Below are 19,591 nucleotides of genomic sequence, written 5' to 3'. Positions count from 1 at the left end.
TAGAGATACCAGAATCCAAACAGAGATGGAAAAAAAAAAAAAAAAAGAGAGGAATCATCTTTATTTGTGAAGTATGTTAACAGATGGAATAGTTCAATGCTACCCAACAATAAGGATAATACAGACTCCACTGAGCATTTGTCTGCTTTCAGGCTCCTATGTCACACAAACATCAAGATGGCTTAAGCACAAGAATACATGCTGTTAAGCTGCTCCCCAAAGCACCACAGCCCCAGTGTTCACTCCAACACTCTGCCCCTATCCCCCACTGTAGCAACTTTAGAAGAGATACTAACAAAACCCCATGAAATAAGTTAACACTAATCATATTTAGTCAGTTTCCAGCTCTAACACTGCCTCCTGGTTGTTTATTTAAGAGGGCAACAAGAGCAGCTCTGGAGGGAGCTGACCGGGATGCTTGCCTGAAGTAGCATGGCACTGTGTTTGCGAGTCCAGGGTGGTTTCCTACACACTGAGCAATGAGTGGTTCTGTCACTCTTCCCCAAGGAGCCACAGACGGACATGCGTGGTGGCCCTGCATGAATGGCTCACAGGAGCACACCCTGCCTCAAAGCTAGGGAAAGATGTGGCCTTGCTCCAGGTGATGCACTGGGAAAGACAAACTTCTTAATGCCTTCAGTCAGGTCAGGTCACTTCCAAAAGGTTACCAAAGCAGTTTCTTCCTGACCCATACAAAACAGGACAATAGATCTACTGGGAACACAGGTCATACCAGCCACCTCCAACAGAATGGCACACGAGCAGCCGTGCACATTTCACTTCCATGCTCAGTGTCAGCTCTCCTTAGCTCCTTGTGTGGCCTCTTAAAAGCTGAGGTGGGGCTAGGAGGGCATTTCAAAATAGCCCTACCCAACATACCCTGTTCTTCCCATAGGTAAGGAACAGAAGTAGGTTTTGATCCCACCCACACCCTCTATACCAACATGAAGAAACCTAGGACAGAGACAGCCAGTGACCAAGACTACCAGCAACAAGGGATTTATATTTATAGGTAGAAAAACCCTCCCACAACTCCTTTTTTTTTTTTTTTAAAAAAAAAAAGTGTATTTTAGATTCTACAACTTAAGTTTCTTTAGAAAGTGAAATAACTGAATTGCAAGGATGCACTAGGATATTCATGGTGCTATTTTACCAAAAAAAATTAGAAGAAAAAAATGTCCAGACAAGTTCTTCAGCTACTCATCACCTGGCATGAGAGAAAAAAAAGCCAGTTAGAGAACCCATTCATACCAGCAAGGCCACACTGTGCGAGAGGGGTTGATAAAGCACTGCAGGACACAGGCTGCCTTGAGTAAAGTTCTGGGCTAGGACTCACTTCCTGCCCAAGACCAGAGCAGGAGTTACCAGGTAGTCCTGTCCCTCCCAAGCTTTAGAGCCACACAGCAGACTACCACTTTCTTCTCTGCCTCCCCTCGTCTACCTGGACAGAGGCCACATACGCTGTTGTGCCCTGCACGCACACAGCTCCGGCAGCTTTGGCAGTTTCTGCAAGGCTCCTACTGGCCTGTGTAGGAACTCCACAGCAGCACTTCCCACTCCCTCTCCCCAGACACTACAGTATGACATTGGGCCAGAAGAGCCTCTCCCTGCATGGATGTTACAACAGGACCTTTCTGCTCCCTCCAAAGACCTTTATCAGCTGCTCAGAGGACTGCAAAAGAGCTCCAGCTAGGTTCCCCTAGACAATCATCTCCAGACTGCTGCGTGAGCCTTCCACTGTGAGGGGGTGGAGATGCTGGTACAGCAACTGTTCTCAGCAAAACCTCTGCCCCCAGAAATTGCACTCACCTGGCCCCTGCTCTTAGTTAGCATTTCTCTGGCGGACATTCTTGTCCTTGTGGTTTGTGGCATTACTTTTCCTGAAAAGAGAAAAGGGACAGTCAGGAAAAAAGCTAGCACAGAAGCCCACCTTAACCACTATTGGAATTCAGGTCCCAATAAATGCTCAAGATATGACAAAATAAGATTAGTTATTAGAACAATGACAGTTTTGGAGACCTTTTTCTGCCATTCTCAGTTTTATGTCATGGATACATTGGCCACATTAAATGAACTATTCAGGGAAAAAAGTCTCCCAGAAACCTAGTGAGGTATTTCAGCACCAGCTAGCTTTTGCATTCAGAACAGATTCCCTGGAGAATGTGATCTACTGGTAGAAGTCTGGCTTAACAGGAAAACAAGGTACTTACAGTGGTGCAGAACCTCCATCATCATCTTCGCGTTCAGGACAGCACAGAAAGAAGAGAAAAAATAGCATCAGGGAGGAATATGTAAGTAGTAAACTGTACTCTTCTGCTACTTCTCTAAAACTCTAAGGACTGGGATTCCACACAGATTACTGGATACTAGTGCCCATGCAGGACTGGAACTTGAAGGGATGACAGCAAGCTGTCATCTCACCCCGGAGCTTCCACTGGGGCTTGGGATAGCAGGGGGCTACTTAGCAAAACACTGTCATCCAGAGTATTACGCTGCTTCTTATCTAAGCTTAGGCAGGACTCGAGCTTAGACATAAGCTCCTGTTATGCAGTTGCTTCTGTTGGCAGAGAGTAAGTTTGGCTCACAGGACAACCACGTCTTTACCCCTGCTCAGCAGAGATCAAGTCTTGCACTTCATTAATCCTGAGGCACATTTGTGGCTAGTTCACAACCACATAACCCTCGAGGAGCAACATTCGTCGGAGCTGGCTCAGCACTGGCTTCCTGTTACCTCCTCTCAAGAGGGACAAAGCTACAAAGACTTTGGAGGAAGGAGAACCAAGGCAGTAAAGTGATGTGTAAAGCTGTATATGTTTGTAGAACAACACTGTCCTCACCCACAAGCACCTGGAAATCTGAGCTTAAGAAGTCCAGCCTCAGAGCAACCTGCCGGGGTCTAAGGAAGTTTCCATATATGTGCCCTGTCTTCATCTGTAAAAGCATTCATTATGGCCACTGGCAGATCAGCACTTGACAGGACCTTGAACAGGCAGATATTATCGGAAGCCAGATCACTCAACACCCAGGCTCCAGATTTTTTGCAGATTAAAACATCCTTAAGATAGGAGACATCTATCCAGCCAAGAGCATCAGAGGTCAAAGCACTTCTTTATAAGACTGCCTTGAGTAAGATTTCCCAAGACATGTAGTCAGGGGAAGGATATTTAGCATTTAGTTTTCGGTCCCTCTGCTTGCTTTGCAGCAGCACCACCCTCAGCCTACCTAGTGTGCCATTCCCTAGAGAAGGGCCAAGGTGACTGACCTAACAGGCAGGAAGGATACCAATCATTTACACTGCATTGTTAACAGGATCAGATAAGAGAGCAGGCTGCTGGGCTAACACAATGGAGACCAACCGATAAGGAAAGGGAGGAGCCAGTGTTTCCAGAAGAGTAAAGATAGCACTGGACTTTGAAGAAGACCCTAAGGGCCTGAATATGCAGATTTGAAGCCCCAAAACATCAAGGATGAACTGAACTTCAGTTAAGCTAAACCTGGGCTTATACAGCCAGCAACATGGTCCCTGGTTCTGCATCACCACAACAGCTCTACTGCATATTGGCAAATCAGCTTCTCCAGAACATTACTGTCACAGACAAAATCCAGTCCTGGAAACACTCGTGTGAGGCACTTCAGTAAAGTGCAAGGAACTGGTAAGGCAAAGGGGCACTGAACTTTATCCCACTCCTGACCCAAACACCACTTGAAGGGCTGTCAGAAACAGCACACTGACTTGCAACTTCCTGGCTAAAGTAACACAGAATCATGGAATTGTTGAGGCAGGAAGGGAACTCTTGAGATCATCTGGTCCCACCCCCATGCTCAAGCAGGGTCAGCTACTGCAGGCTGCCCAGGACCATGCCCAATTGGGTTTTGAGTATCTCAAAGGATAGGGACTTCATAACCTCTTTGGGCTACCTGTTCCAGCAGTCACAGTGAAGTGTTTCCAACCTTGCAGTGAAAAAGTGTGTTCTTATGTTCAGATGGAATTTCCTGTTTTGGTTTGTGCCCATTGCCTCCCCTCCTGCCACTAGGCACCCCCAAGAACAGTCTGGCTCTGCCTGCTTTACACCCTCCTAACAGATATTTATAAATATTGATAAGATCCCCCCAGAAGTAAACAGGGCAGACATTTTCTCTTTAGCCTGGTAGAGACCACCATGATTGTACCAGAAGCATGCTGAGAAGCAGCCCTCAAATTCAAGTGGAAGGCCCATCCTACAAAGGGAACTCCTCAGAATTCTCAGTGAGAACATTTGTTTGTATTTTACAAGTTACTCCCTGGAAAGATTTAACCCCAGGTGCCTCTTACCATCAAGAACCTCATCTGGCTTCCTCCTCTTCTCATAGATAAAGATGATCGTGACAAGAACCAGGACTTCTGCGACAATACCCAAGAAGGGCCAGAGTGCTGCCAGACGGCTGCGTACGCGCAGGTTCACTGTAGACCCGCCAAAGCCAAAGGAGTTGGTGGCATTGCAGTGGTAGTCGCCTGTATCCTCCTCTATGCTCAGTTTAAGAATGCGTAACTCTGTTTTGTTGCTACTGGACTTGATAATGAATCGACCAGAACCATTGATGATTGGCTGGAAGGAGGAATAACAAAAAAACAGCTCTCAGGCAATGCTGTTTTAAGGGAGCGGCTCACTTAGCCCATATGCTTCTACCACTATAGAAATCCTCCTTGCCAAGGCATTGAGATGGCTACTTTGAAATAGCTTATTGCAAGGGAAGATGTCCTCCACCTCTTTGCCAGGAGGTAGGGTAGGCAGAAGGGAAGGAAGATGAGGCTCTAGTGCTTACCTCTTGACCATTTTTGTACCAGACCCAAGAACCGACAGGGGGGAAAGAGGAACTCTTGCAGGTCAGCACTCCTGTGTCTCCCTCATTCCCATGCTCAGACTTCTTGTATGCCACCACTTGGGGTGGAACTATGGCAAGAGAAAAAGAAACCAGACACTTCAGTACAGACCAGACAAGATTTGAACTGCCCACAGTCTGTCTACCTAGCTAGTACCAAAGGACTTTACTTCAGTTTGAGAAATGCATTATAGGTCTTACTCCCCTCACTAGTCCAAACTTTAGCACTTTGAGAGAAAGCATGTCAAGCTGCTTTGAAAGGTTCAAACAGATTTGACCACCAGGTATTATCCCTCTCCCATGTCTTGTGTGCATGTGCCCATAGCAAACACGTGAAGTTACCAGATATATTCACTTGTGCTCTTATCACTGGGTTTGTTTTGTAGATACAGTCATACACTCCAGAGTGCTCTTCCATCTTCCCCTCAATCCTACCAAGAAAAACAGGTTGTCAGATAAGCATGCAGCACAACTGACTGTTGTCCACAAAGCAGATACTGAATTCCAGACCCAGGGAAAGTAACAGGCATGCGTAAACATCTAAACAGTAATCTCATCTACAGGCAATTCCTCCTCCTCCAGCTCTAACATTTATGCAGCACCATGTATCTACTACAACCCTATTCTTTACCTCTCTCCCCACACATTAAGGGCGGGGGAGAAGAGGGTTTCATATACACTTGAGTCTGACATAAGCCTGTCGATTCACAGTGATCATTTACACCACTTGATCTTGAGTTCTGAAACCTGGAAACCAGCAGCTTTTACTCCCTACCCAAACCACTCTTCTCATCAGGGCCTTTACAAAGTGGAAAAATTAAGACTTGACTGTTAGCTAAAGCAGAAAAACAGGAGCAACAGGACAATACTACTTCATCACCAGATGCAGTGTCACATGCAGTGCTTCAGTAGTGGTGATTCCATACCCTTCCCTCTTTTATACAGACCACAGGCCTGCTAAAAAAACATAACCTTGCAGAGCAAACCTACAGAATCAGAAGTGCAACAGAGCATTCTAGTTAGTACAGCACAGGAGACACAGCCACACCCCTCAGGTAAAACATTAGCCCCGCAGTTCAGCTTTAAAGCAGACAGGCAAGGAGCTTAGGATAACAGATTCAGAGGAAGGCAGGTAGAGTTAGGAGTTATTCATCCTATAAAAGAAAGTCCACTGGAACACACTGCAATATAGTGACTAAGAAAAAACCCAGGCTGGGTTTCTACATTGATCCAAGCATAGCGAGACCTCTCACCCATTTTCATCTTTGTAAATTTGCTGCAATGGGATTTAGTGGATTATGGTGCATTGCAACAAACATCTCATTCCGCAGCTTAGTAATACCCGCTTGAGAGAAGGGGTAGGCACAAAGTTTTAGTTCTGTGGCTGCACTGGGACAACAGGCTGTTTGTTAGCTCTGCTGTGCATGGAGCTTCCCACTCCCAAAAACCACTCAGCTAAGGAATTGAGGTCACGCGAGGGAGGCTGGGTTATAAATACTTTAATCCTTGTTCAGCTCCCTGTTGCTATGGGGAGAGAAGCACGTCGGCACAGCCATACAAAAGGACATGATGCCTCTCCAGCTGCTGGGCCAGTGCCAGCCAGGCCTGACTGTAATCAAAATGGAAAGCTCACTGCACTGTTACAATAAGGCTGGTATTCCAGTTTCTGCTCAGCTACAGCCTGGAAACAGTTTCTGACTAACTTGCAGGCAACTATCCAGCTTGTTCTGTAGGGACAGGCTAGACATTGGAAGTGTACTTGAGGTATGTACATAAAACTCAACTGTACAGATCACATAAATTTCTCTTGTTCCACACATGGCCTCTGGGGGAGCAGGGAGCCCATTTCCTTCCCAGAGCCAGAGCTCCTTAAAGCTCTGGGAAAACATTTTACTGCACTGATGTCAATGCTGCAAAGAGCCAGGTGCTCACGTTCTCCGGACAGAGCAGGGCAGCCCTAGCCACACGGCACCCTGCGCTGCCGAATCCAACAGAAACCAACCTAGTGTGGCAGAACATCAGCAGGAAAACACTAGGTAGCAGTACTTTTCTTACTAAGAGGACGTGGTGGCATATTTACTTTCCCTTCCTCCTCCTTTTTGCCCCCTCCTCACAAAAAGAAAACGCTGGGCCTTAGCAAACCTTTATTTTGCTCATCTTTTGTTCTGAAGTTTCAAAGTTTGTTTCCTGCAAGACTGCATGTGATGACACTTCAGTTTAGGTTCAACTGATATGAAACATTAACTGTTTCTGGTAAAATACCTGTCCCTTGTGCACAGACATTCTCACCTGTCCTTGCCCCGACACTTACATGTAACTGGTGAAAGCATTCGATTCCGTGTCCGCTTGAAGTATCTTGTCTCCACTCATCCATTCATGGCCCTCGATGGAAGCGTAAGGCGTAGTCACGTTACAGGAGAGGATCAGCTTGCCAGAACTGACAGTTACAAGAGCTATGACGTTTGGACCTGCATTTGTAAATTCAATTGAAGTTAACATGTGGTATTCGAGAGGTCACGCACCTGCCCAAGTGCCTTTAAAAAAAAACCAGTAATACGAAGACACAGCTCCTTTTCTCCATCACTGCTTTCTACTTACCTTCTTTATCAATTTCCTACCAGGACTGATGATACCAGCACAGGACAGAGTTGAAAGCCAGATGACTAGGGCCTGGCTGCACTTGGCAACAACAGGATACTGACACTACAGCTGCTGCCACCACGATCAGGACCACTGCCACGTGCTCCCAACAGTTTTGAGCCTCCCGCTGTCTCTACAATGGCTGCAGTTCATATATTCCAACTGAGCTAAGTGCTCAAACAATGGAGAAGGTCACACTGAAGGGCAGTTGCGAGAGTACAGCCCTCCACTTACGAGCCTCTTTAGCACTCACCGAATCCAGAATTTGAGCAGGTTTAGACATCTCCAGGTAGCATAACTGAGGACAGCAATCAAAACACTTATCAGGAGTGACAAACAAGATAGCATGCAAGCAATATGCACACCACCTGATGCAGCCCAAGAATTTATAGCTATATTTATTCCAGTGAGAACCTATGTAACCATGATTCCAAAAGGTCCTGAATCTCCATGTGCCAAGAAGCAGTAAATTATGCAACATAAGATTACTCAGACATTTCTACTTATAGGAGGTAAGTCCAAGAAAATAGCTGCCATTAGTAAAGCCATTATACAGCCCTAGTGACACTTTAGGTTTCCTACCCTCCCACCCATTCCCACTTTCTTGGGAGGAACAATTTTTGCACAGGGATGAAAGACATTTTGTTTCTCCTCCTACCCAAATTCCACTGGAGCTTTGTATTTCCTAGTATGTTTAAGCTGAGGAGAATGTTAGTCATTTTGCTCCATTAACATCAGGATTCATGATAGGATCTTAGCAGGATGTTTAATTCCCTCACTACTTCAAGTTTGTTATTGTGGAAAAAGCAGCCCCTTAGCTCAAGAGTTCAACTTTCAACTCTGTAAGTAGAGGGAGTTTGGTCACTTCCACAGTACAAGCAACTAAATCACATTCAGTGTCACACACAGACACAGCCATTTCAAAAATGGTTGCTTCACAAGAAACTAAAAGCAGATTTTGATCCCCACAGCTTGTATCACTAGCAAGAAAGCGAACTTAAGCAAGACGTTCACAGGAGCAGAAGTTGTGACGAGCTGTAGGGCAGGGCTGGTTTGTCAGTGGTGGTTAGGGCAGAGTCTACCAGCAGAATCAAGATTCTCAATTCTGCAAGCCGGCACTGGGACACGGAGGTACTTAAGCAGCATGTTCTACTGTCTTGGGCTCTGGAAAAGGTACGGGATTGCTGCACGGTGTTTTGGTTGGGAAGTCACAACCCTTTTTGAGCAGGGCCACCTCGGATCAAGTCACAGGCGGTGAGGGAGATCACAGGAGGGTAGGAGTCTCGGTTCTACAGCCAGGACGGGAGGGTGAGGGGAGCTTTCGGGAAGTCACAGGACACAGGTGCAGGGGTGAGCATGGCAAGAGACTCAAGACATCAGTGTCCGAGCAAGTGCCAAGGCCTCAGCAGGGCCACTCACGTTCGATGACAAAAACGTTCGCCTGGGAACGGATCCACTTGATTTTGGGGCTCTTCGACAAGTGGTTGCGGTCAGGGTCGTTGCTAGCCCGGCACTCGTACATGCCCGAATCGTCGACTGTGAGGTTTGCGATGTAGATGGTACTGGTAGAGTGCAGGTTGTAGGTGGCGTTGATTTTGACACGGTCCTGCCGTGCACCATCCCAGAGCTGAGCATAGGTCTCGTTTGGTTCGTTTCCCTCAAACCACCACTGGATCTCAGGGATAGGATTGCCAATCGCCTCGCAGTACAATTCGACGCTGTCCTGAGTCAGTCTCTTTTGAGACAGTGGTGACTTTATAAAGCCAGCTATGAGTTGAAGAGGTATTAGTGCAAAGTGTTAGTGCAAAGCAAGAATTCAGCCTCTACAAGGAAAAAGTTTCAGCCATTGAGAAGATGGAACACGATTCTTCAGAGCAGTGGACTCCTCCCACTCCCTCCCCTCTGCAATCCGTAAGCTATCCCCAGCTGCACATTTAACTGGACAGTTATCCCTAATTGTTGTGTCTACAGCCAACAGTACTCTCCGCCACTCCGCTGCGAAACCAGAACATGCAGAACAGCCACACGTATATAACATTTGCCACTACGCAAACAAAAACCCACAATACACAATTGACACAGGACAAATGAAAAGTACTACAGGCCTCCTGTCTACCCAGGACAAGGAATCAAGTCAGCTGACAATACAAAAACACTAGCTGCATGTGCAGAGAAGTACGGGGTGGGAAGCAAGAGAACAGTGGTGATGTTCCAGATATTCAAGAATTGCTCTCAGTGCACTGAAACTGTGTACAGTTTCATCAGTGGAAGCTTGATAACTACTCCAGCCACAGAATTAAGTTTCAAGCTCAAAGTTACCAGCCCTGATTGTTGCTACCTCATTACTTTGGTTAAGTTCTGCTCAGTGGTCTCTGCCTGGGAACACAGAGAGCCTATTTGCAATACTGATTTAATTCCGTTGTGATATTAGTTATCATCAGCTACTTGACCAGCAGTCATGAAATTGCATCCTTTCTGTCAGGGTCAGCACTACAAACACAATGCTCACGCTGGATCAGACCAAGAATCTCTCCAGCCTAGTATCCGTATTCCACGAGCAAGACAAGCCTGCAGCATTTCCCTTTCACACTCCCATCTCCAAGCATTTTCAGCTCAGGATGTAAACATCAGTAGATTTTTGTTCCACAAGCTCATCCAGTCTCCAATGTCCTCACAAGATTTTAGCATCTGCTATATGCTGAAAAGGAGTTCCACAAGTCTGCCAAAACATCCGTTGCACTTTGCAGTGAAAAGCTGGCAGCAGCAAGACAGCATAATCTAGTATGTGCTTCACTGCAGAAAGGACACTGTTAGGGTGGCTACAAATGGCAGTACTAAAAGTACAGATCAAGCCCTTGCTTAGTTTTGTTAACCATAATAGGAAAAAATACTTCACTAAATATATCTCTATGCTTATACACAACATACTAGGAATCCATTCCATTGTTCTAATATCCTTCCAAGCTAGAAAGGAAATGCTAATTAGGTATTTCAAAGATTCACAGAATAGTTGGGGTTGGAAGGGACCTCTGGAGATCACCTGCAGCTGTAGCTAGCCAGCCAAACAGGCAGAAGACAGCCACACAAGCCCGCCGAACTAGCAGTCCTACGCTGGCCTCCCTACTCTGACGCACTGAAGGTCAGAATATTTTTTGTGCATGCAGATTTTCACGCTGCAGACATCGCTCCCCACTCACCTGCAGAGAGGAAGATGCCAGTCCCTCCTTGAGCTTTACATGCCCAAAGTCAGTTGATCTTAATTTGGAACTGGCCAGAGCCTGGCCCTCACCCTGTCACTGCATGGTGACTAGATGATGTTGGGCACTGTCACACTCGGCACCGTCTGCCTGCCTCAGCCGCCGGCCTCCACTGCACCGCAAGGTCTGCTCTCCTTCACACTCATGTGCTTGCTTAGTCACCCTGCTCACTGAGATGCAAGTCAGATACTTCTAAATACAAATTTCTGAGAGCGTTTTGCAGTCTGCAGGATGTCACAAGCCAGGTTAAGAAATTTGTAATATTCATTGTAATACAAACAGTGAAATCATACTTTCTTCATCCCAGGCAAGCTAAACTTTGCAGAGCTATATTAACAATAAACAGATCAAAAAACCATGAGTAGCTGCAGGCTAAAACTACAGTATTTTTCAAATTGCTCTTGTGCTCAGAGTCCAGAGGGTTCAACTTTTGAAAACAGACAGTTCAAAGGTAAATCCCTAAGTCAGTAGACTGCAGAAAGCAGAGCTGCCAAACATTTTTAGGCTACTAGCCAGGCGCAGCATTATCAAGGATGAGCAGCAGCTCCCAGATGTAAGACTGTCCAAATCATTACAAGACAGATGGGCGAAGGAGAAGGCCCCAGGAGAGGTTTGGTTTTTTTTGTTTTTGTTTTTGTTTTTTGGTTTTTTTTTAAAGAGGGGAGCAGGAAGGAAGTCTCTAGGAACGTCATTTCAGGAAAAGACATCATATTTGAGTCAAGGTTACTTACGTGACTCAGTTTCAGTAAGATTTGAGTAGAACTAGTTAATTTTGCAATACGTACTTCCTGCACACTGATTTCAGATGGCATTACTCAGACATTAACAGTAGACCCACCAAGTATCTACCATACCAAGAACCATTCCAGGAAGTTAACTTGCTCAGTATTAAGTACCTAAGAAAGTCTGTGATTATATACATGTCCTTCACACATGTATCATGTTATATAGGCATAAAGGAGGTGGGTTAGGGGACTTCTTTTGTTTTTCGATGCCCAAATATGTTTTAATAAAAAAATCCTATGACTTTTTTTTGCAAGTGTGGGAATAAATCAGCATTATAAACCCAAGTTTGCTCAAATCCGAGCAAAACAAAAGTTTGCTAGGTAATTTTCAGAGGCCTACATAAGTCAGTTCCCCTATTTAAACACTTCTCAAAGGAAAATTTAGCCTTATACTCTGAAGCTTCAGAAGTCTGAAAGAACAGACAGGTTTGGACAAGGAAGGAGAGATCTGACTCTCACCTGAGAGCAAGACAGTTTTAAGAGAAGGCTGATAATTAAAACAGATTAACTGAAACAGAGGTCTGTCTGAGAATAGCACCAGACTTCTTAGCTACTGAGTTATTTCATGTACCAACTGCAGTATTGCCAGTTACATTCACAAAAAAACTGTTTAATAATACCTTTGCAGAGGTTTCAAGGCCTCAAACTGACTCTGTATTACAGAGCTGGACTAGAGACACTAGAATAATCTTCCCAAATTGGTTAAAAAAAAAAAAAAAGGAGGCCACTAGGGGTTCCAAAAGAAATACAGGAGTATTAACCAACTTTCTCATATGCTGAACTTCACTTTTAGAACAACATATTAGAAGTTGAATCTTGTTAAGTGGCTAGAAAACAAGTTAAAGAGCTCACCAAGGTTAAACTCACGTATTGGTGTGGGACAAGCTGATTTGTATTTTGGTGGGCAAGTCTCCTGACAATTTTGCACGCCAGCTTGGTTTTTAAGTCACAAGTCTGCGATTAAACACTCCCAAACAGCTAATTTTGAAAGTCACAGAACTGACTACAGCACTTGTAAAAGCCTGTCCCATTTTAACTGCAGCCTGATTTAAAGAAGCTACTAATGATCAAGGTTTCTTTTACAGATACAAGCTGATTATAGCGCGCTGACAAAATAAGTTCTTTCAAAAATACTTGCTCCAAACTAGAGGGCACTTCATGTGTAGCTCAGACTCAGTAGATCCACGTTACTCTCTAGGCACCCTTGAGTTCAAGTGGTAAAAACAGCAAGTATCATTCCCATTTCGCAAGGGATTAATATCCCCCCTCTACTTTTCCAGCACAAAGCAGACCAAGCAATCAAGTCCTGGACACTCAAGGCTCAGGAAAGCACCCGCTGAGTCCTGGGACACGCTAGTATAACCAGCATCAACCCACTGGAATTGATCAGAGGCATTCGAACGCTTTCCGAATGGTGCTGGGCTGTAAATTGAAATCAGCTCACAAAAGCAAGGCGCTCTTCACTAAACAGAGCCGATCACAGGGCTGAACCATTCTCCTGGGGACAGGACAGTATCCGATCAAACTAGACAGTGGCAAAGACAGACATGACCAGATAACACTCTTGAGTCACCTTCAAACTAAAAACAACCTCTCCCCCCGCCCCGTGAGCAGAGGGAGGAGCTCTCGTGGACCACACAGCGCCTGACAAGCCGAGACAGATCTCAGGGCAGCTAAACCTGGCAGAAACCTGCGTCCTCCGGCCGGGTACACGCTCACCCATGGCGTGACCTTTGTTCCTCAGCTTAGGAAGGGGATACATGAAGCTCTGACACTTATTGCCATTTCCACTAATAGCTGGTCTACTCTCCCTCGAGTTTCACATAACCAGGCACTCACTAAATAACCAAGTCAAAGGCAAGTGCCTTCAGTCCGCTCAGGAAGTCTGAATACTTTGTCCTCTCATGATCTGAGCGAGAACAGAGTCCAAGCACGCACCTACCCACAGACTTGGACCTCTACAATTCGGCCAGTTGTTCTCTGCTGCAAGCTGCAAAGCTTCAGCACTGCAGTTTAAAAGGAACACCTCACGAAGCCTGCTCTCTAGACAGAGTCTAACATTAAACACAGCCGAGAGGCAAGGAAAAAACTTTACAGTCCTGTATTATGTTTAATTAAGCAAAAATAAAGTACTGTTGCACACTAGCCAGAAACAGGACTTCAGCAACCAGCACAACTCTGTTAGTGTTACAGGATCTCAGAACAATAACACCTCTATGAAGAGTAGCAGAAGCTAAGGCTCAGGCAAGAGACACCTCAAAAGGCACAGCAGAAAACTGAAAAGTCTTCACATCTGCCCAGAGAGAATGCTGGAATTAAGAGACAAATGACCAGTAAGTAGCTACATGATCAAGTGAGATTTTTTTTATTCAGCCATTTCCCAGAATTAACATTTGGATTAGCAAATCAGTGCTAAGCGATCCAGCCTCGTACTCCACCATTCAAAGCGTTACAGTCCAGCTACCCTACGGACTGAGACCAAAGACCTGGCTGGAAACACCAAGCCTAAGAGAATCTGCATCACTAGAAGGGCAGGGTACCCGTATCACAGAACAGACTGGCCTGTGAAGAAACTTTTGTTTCCAATGCTTTTCAGACCAAGAATAGAAACCACCTTTTCCAGATGTCTCACTTCGTGTTACACATTAAATACTTTGTTGGAAGTAAACAAGACAAACAGGAGAGTCACTATCCAGATTAAGCCAACCCCAACAGCAACAAGGCAAGTTTACAACTGGTCTCTCATCCAAAATGGACCACTATAATACCCAGAAATCAACAAATACACAGTTAAGTGATCTAGTCAGGAACACCAGCCCCCCTAGGAAACCTCACTGGAAGGACACCTAAAAACAGGATCTGGTACACTCCCCTAATGGACCATTTTCTTCATTTAATTTGCTCATCGAGAGAGAAAAAGAAGGAAAATGCACAGTAAGGGAAAGAAATAGAAGTTTTCCCCTTAAGCATTACATAAAAGCAAGACCAATAAATACACGGACAGGAGGTATTCAAAATCCTCACCAGGGCAAGTGTTAAACTCTAAATTCAATTCCCAACTCCCAACTCGATTTGTGTCAGTCCTCTAGAGAAAAGACTGCTCATTACAGGTCAGCATAGTGGCATGGAGCAGAAGTACCCTAACACAGGCAGTTTCAGGTTAGCTCAAACCCGCATTCCTCCATAAGGGTAAAGTTTAGGAAAGAATGCTCTCCCCCTGCCCCCCCTTTTCCGTTCTATAATACTAAAATGCAACTCTACCACAAGGAAATATCAGAGCCTAACACCTCCACTGCTATCCTTGGGTTTTTCCAGGCACTTCCCACCACATCTCCTTCAGTCTTCACATTTAGCTCTACTACACTGCAGTAAGCTTGATATCATATACAGACTAATAAAATTCCAGTATCCAATATGCCAAGCAGTGAGCAACTCAAATGAAACAAAGCCTCTAACACCAGCACCTCCTGCGTGAGGTCAGAGCCAGAGGCTGTGGAGCTCTGCAGGCAAGAGACCAAGGTGTTTGCCGAGGCAGACCGCTCACCTAGGGCTCTGACTAGATAAATCCAGCAGGCTCCTTTGATGGGAGCTCAGGAGGTGAGAAGCTGAAATGTCGAAGCAGCAGCACATGCCAAACCCCGGTTCATTTAAGGCTCTGCTTTTGAGCACCCAACAATAGGTTATTGTAACTCAGCACCACGTCCAGGCTCTATCGGTGCATCAGAAACGGCCAAGGGACCAGGACCAGCCATTGCTTCTCCATTAGGGGATTATCAACTTAAAGCAGCACGTGAACATCTCTAGGGCTTTAAACCCTGGAGATCTGCTGCTTCCCACGAGCCCCAGAAAGGGGAGGAGTGGCCGCAGGGAACACAGATCCCCGCTGCTATTCCAGAGGAAACCGGACCGGCATCACCTGCGGCGGCGCCACGCCGCCTCCCTCCGCTCCCCCCGGGGCACCAGCACGTGCCACTGCAGCGCGGCACCGGGCCGCGGCGGCACCCTGCCCCCGCCGCGCCCCCCGCTCCAGGCAACCCCGGGGGGACCGGCCTGCTCCGGGCCGGCGGGGAGCCCCCGGTACAGCGGGGCGCCGCCCCCCCCCGCCCCCGGCCGAGGAGGCCTCACGGGCCCCGGCCCCCCCCGGCACCGAGGGGCCCAGGCCAGCCCCGCACCCGCACCCCCCCACCCCCACCCGCCGCCCCCCGGGCCCAGCTCAGGGCCTCCCGCAGCGCCCCGCGGCCGCCCCACGAGCCCGCCCGCCCCCCCGCCCCGCCCCGCCCCCCCGGCCGGCCCATACTTGTCCCCGCGGCGCCGGCGAGGACGCCGCTGACGACGAGGAGCGCCACGAGCCCGCGCAGTCCCACCGCCATCGCTGCCCACCCGCCCCGCGCCGCGCCGCGCCGCCCGCTATAAGGCCCGAGCCGGGTCACGGAGGCGGGGCGGGGCTTCGGGCGGGGAGACCCCGCCCCCTCGGCCCCGGCCGCGGCCAATCGCGCCGCCGCCTCGGCGGGGTGGCCCGCCCACCCGGCTGGGCCCGGCCAGTCAGCGGGGAGAGGCGGTGGAGCGCCTTCTTCCACCCTCACGTCCCCTGCGGAGAGAGCCGGTTCGGGCCGGACCCGCCGTGGCCACGCCCGCTCCCCGGGCCGCCAGCCAATCGGAAGGGCGCGGCCGGGCCGCCTCCCGTCCACTCGGCCGGGCGGCGGGGGACGGGGGACGGGAGGGACAAGGGGCTGCGTGACCGCCCGCGGGGCGCCGGGGCGGCGGGAGACAGGCTGCGGCCTCCCCTGCGGCCTCCCCGGGGGCCTCGCGGGGCCTCCCGGGACAGTGGTCCCCGCCGCGCCCGGGCCGCCTCTCCGCCCCGGTGCCGCCGTGGCGATCCCGGCCGCCGGTGCTGCTGCCGGGCGCTGCTCCCGGCCTCGGGGTCCCGGGGCAGCCCAGGCCTGAGGGCGCCTCGCCGCCGGCCGCCCCGCGCCGGAGCGTCGCCAGGCGCCTCGCCCGGGCGCGCCGCTCCCGCTCGGTGCCGCCGGCTCCAGCGCCGGCCGGTGACTCAGCGCGGCGCCGCCGCCCCGGCCGCGGAGCGGGAGCAGGAGCGGAGCGTGCCGGGCCGAGCCGCCGCCGCCCCCGGCGCCTGACGGGCCCCCGGCGCCTGACGGGCCCCCGGCCGCGCTCTGCCCCTCGCCGTCGGGGTGACGGGGCTGCTGAGGGAGGCACGAGGCTGACGCCTCCGCCGCGGGGCAGCGGCCGGGCCGCGCTTGGGTGCGCGTGGCCTGGGGGGCCGGTTCGCTCGCCGCGCCCCCCCGGCACCCTCAGCCGCGCGCGGGGCTCGGCTGTGCGGGCTCTCCCCGCCCGGCCCCCGCAGCAGCCCGGCGGCCGCCCCCAGGGCAGCTTAGAGCATGAGCAGGGCGAGAGGCCGAGCGGCAAGTGCCGCGCCTGAGCCCGACTCGCCCTGCGGCTCTGCGAACTTGGGGCGAGGGAGGGAAAAGAAAACCGGAGCCTCGGGCCTGGCAAACGCGGCGGCCAGGAGGCTGGAGCAGCCGGCGGTGACACGCTGCCGGGACGGGAGGAAGCGTCTGGCCGCGGCGGCGGCCTGCGAGCAGAGGCGCGGGAGGGTCCGGGGTTTTTCCCAGCACAAGACGGATCAGTTCAGCGGGAAGGGGACACCCCCCTCGCCCCGTCGCCCTGACTCCCCGCCTGCGGAGGCCAAACGCGGAACCTGCCGCCCCCCCCCCCCCGGCCGGCCGCCCTCCTCGTCTGTTAACGTTTATGGGGGTCCGCGGGCAGCGCGGTGCCTCCTCCCCGCGGCAGGGGCCGGGGGCCGGTGCCCTTCGCCCGCGGTGCCGAGCCGAGGCGGCGGGGCCGGCGCCCCCCCGGCGTGTTTACGGACGGGGATTTGCAGAGGCTCCGGCAGGCGCGGGGGGGGCGCGGGTAAAGCCAATCACCCGGGAGCGGCCGGGAAGGAGGTCAGGGTGCGGGGTGGGCTGCGCCGTCCCCGAGCCGCTCTTCGTGCGCCGCGCAGGGAGGCCGCGGGGGACGCAGCAGCGGGGACCCCCAGCAGAGCCCGCGAGCGACGGGGGGGATCTGCGGCCGTGCAGAAAGGGGGGTTGAAAACACATGTGCGGAGGAGTTTCCAGCACTGTCAAGCCAAGGACACCGTGTGCCGCGGAGGCAGCGCTGTCCCGGCGGCCCGGCGCGGAGCTGGCGTTCCCGCAGCGGGGCGCGTGGGAAGAGGAAGGGGCAGCGCTTCCTCGGCACGGGGGGCAAGGCACGAACAACAGCCGCCTGCAAACAGCGGCGAGGCCGCGCCAAGGTAAACCGGCAGCGCAGCGTGCTGGGGAGCCCGGCCGCGCCACGGGGTGCCCCGGCCCCGGCAGCCCCCGGCCCTGCCCCCCCGGGCCCCCCACGAGGGGCCGGGCGGCGGTCCCGTGCCGAGGCCCCCGCCCCCGGCCGCAGCAGCCTGATAAGCTCAGAGGCGCTTGGGGCGGCCGATAGCCGGTCGGGGGGGCCTCCACGAGGCAGCGGCTTCTCCCCGCGGCTCTGCCCGGAGCCGGGAGCCGGTCCCGTGCCCCGGCCCGGCCCTGCGGATGAACCGGGGAGCGCCGGGAGCCAGGCAGGCGGCGGCTGCCCGGGGCCGGGGCCGGACAGGAGGGACAGGAAGAGGCGAAACAATGGTGCCGGCGGCGCCAGGCCCCCGGCGCTCCCCGCGGGGCCGCACCGGCACGCGCGAGCTGCCCCGGCCCCCGGCGCGGGTCTTCCTCCAAGTGCCGAGCGCCCCGGTACGTCCTGCCCGGCCGCCGCTCCCATCGCCCGGCAGCCGCGGCTGCCTGCGGGGCCGACGCGGGCCTGGGCACGGCGCGGCAGGGAGGGAAACCTCCGGGGCCGGGGGAAGGGGGGCTGGCAAAGCACCTCCCCGGGCTCAGCTCGGGGTCCCTCTGCTGCCAGAAGTGCTGCTGGGGCTGCAGAGCTTCCCGCCCCACGGAGACCCCCCGCCGCCCGCGGGAGCCCGGCGGAGGCACTCGGGGTCTCGCCCTGGAGAGCAGCTCAGCGCCATCGGTGACAAGGGTAGAGCCCGGGCGCCCAGTGCCGCCGGGTGACCTTGGCCTCGGGGAAGCGACAATAATCCTGTTCACCTTCTCGCCCGGTTTCCTAAGGAGCAAAGCACGTGCGTTTGCCGCGTGCGCGCGCAGGTGTCCTCGAGCCATATCCCGTTTGCTCATCAGGCCGGGGGGGGGGGGGGGTTGGCTAATCGCAGGCCCAGGGAGCTGTGTCGGGGGCTGGAGCCCCACGGATGGCCCCGGACGAGCGGTTTGTCGGCGGCACGTCCCGGAGGAGGGAGCGGGGGCCCCCGGGCACCGGCGGTGCCGCGCAGCCGGGACGAGCGGCGGCGGGAGGAGCGGCGCGGCGCAGCAAAGGGCAGCGCCTGCGGCAGCGCGTGTCCCGGCCAGTCCCGGCCCGTGGGCTGGGGCTGGCACCCAGCCGCGCCCGGATCAGAGGAGACGCCGCGGCCCTGGGCACCCGGCACCGCCGCTCCTGCCTGAGCGGGAGGCACCGGGGCCGCCGGGCGTCGCCTGGGCAAGTCCCGCTACGTGCGGAGGTGCCTGCACTGCACGTCCCGTCTTGGAGGAGGCGTCTGGAGCCCTTGGAGGAAAGGGAGGAAGGAAAGAAAACGGCTTTGCTAGTGCAATGGGGACTCCTCATCACCGGAGGGTTTCAAGGGCTCATTGGGGTTGCTCCTGCCCTGGGACAGGAGCCCGACTAGGCACCCCGTCCTGTCCCACCCGCCCCCGGCCAGCTCTCAGCCCACATTCCCCCAAGGATCAGCAGCCGAGGCGCTCGGGAGGAGCAAGACACAGTCTCACCCCTCTCCCTGCGGCTTGGGTGAGCCACACGCTTATTTTCACCCCTTGCTCCCTCTGCAAAATCCTGGGGAGTCCAGCCACAGCCTCCCAGCCCCACTCAGCTCAGGAGGGCAGGCTACAGCCCCCAGCTTGGTGGGGAAAGGCCCCGGCTGCTGCCAGAGCCCCAGGCAGGCCGAGCAGGAAAGGGGCCTCA

General features: G+C 52.4%; 1 protein-coding gene across 1 annotated transcript; it reads right to left on the bottom strand.

The window, feature by feature from the left end:
• Positions 1–41: 41 nt before the first annotated feature.
• BSG (basigin (Ok blood group)) lies at positions 42–15,992 on the bottom strand. Its single transcript, XM_064497443.1, has 8 exons — positions 15,840–15,992; positions 7,172–7,328; positions 5,203–5,291; positions 4,804–4,931; positions 4,313–4,586; positions 2,211–2,235; positions 1,810–1,880; positions 42–1,207 (listed from the first exon to the last, which is right to left on the bottom strand). Exons 1-7 carry the CDS (start codon positions 15,910–15,912, stop codon positions 1,823–1,825), a joined length of 804 nt encoding a protein of 267 aa, XP_064353513.1. The 5' UTR covers positions 15,913–15,992; the 3' UTR covers positions 42–1,207; positions 1,810–1,822.
• Positions 15,993–19,591: the final 3,599 nt, after the last annotated feature.

This window comes from Dromaius novaehollandiae, chromosome 25, assembly GCF_036370855.1.
Source record: "Dromaius novaehollandiae isolate bDroNov1 chromosome 25, bDroNov1.hap1, whole genome shotgun sequence".
In the NCBI taxonomy this organism is placed as follows: Eukaryota; Metazoa; Chordata; class Aves; order Casuariiformes; family Dromaiidae; genus Dromaius; species Dromaius novaehollandiae.
This window is presented reverse-complemented; position numbering and strand designations above follow the sequence as displayed.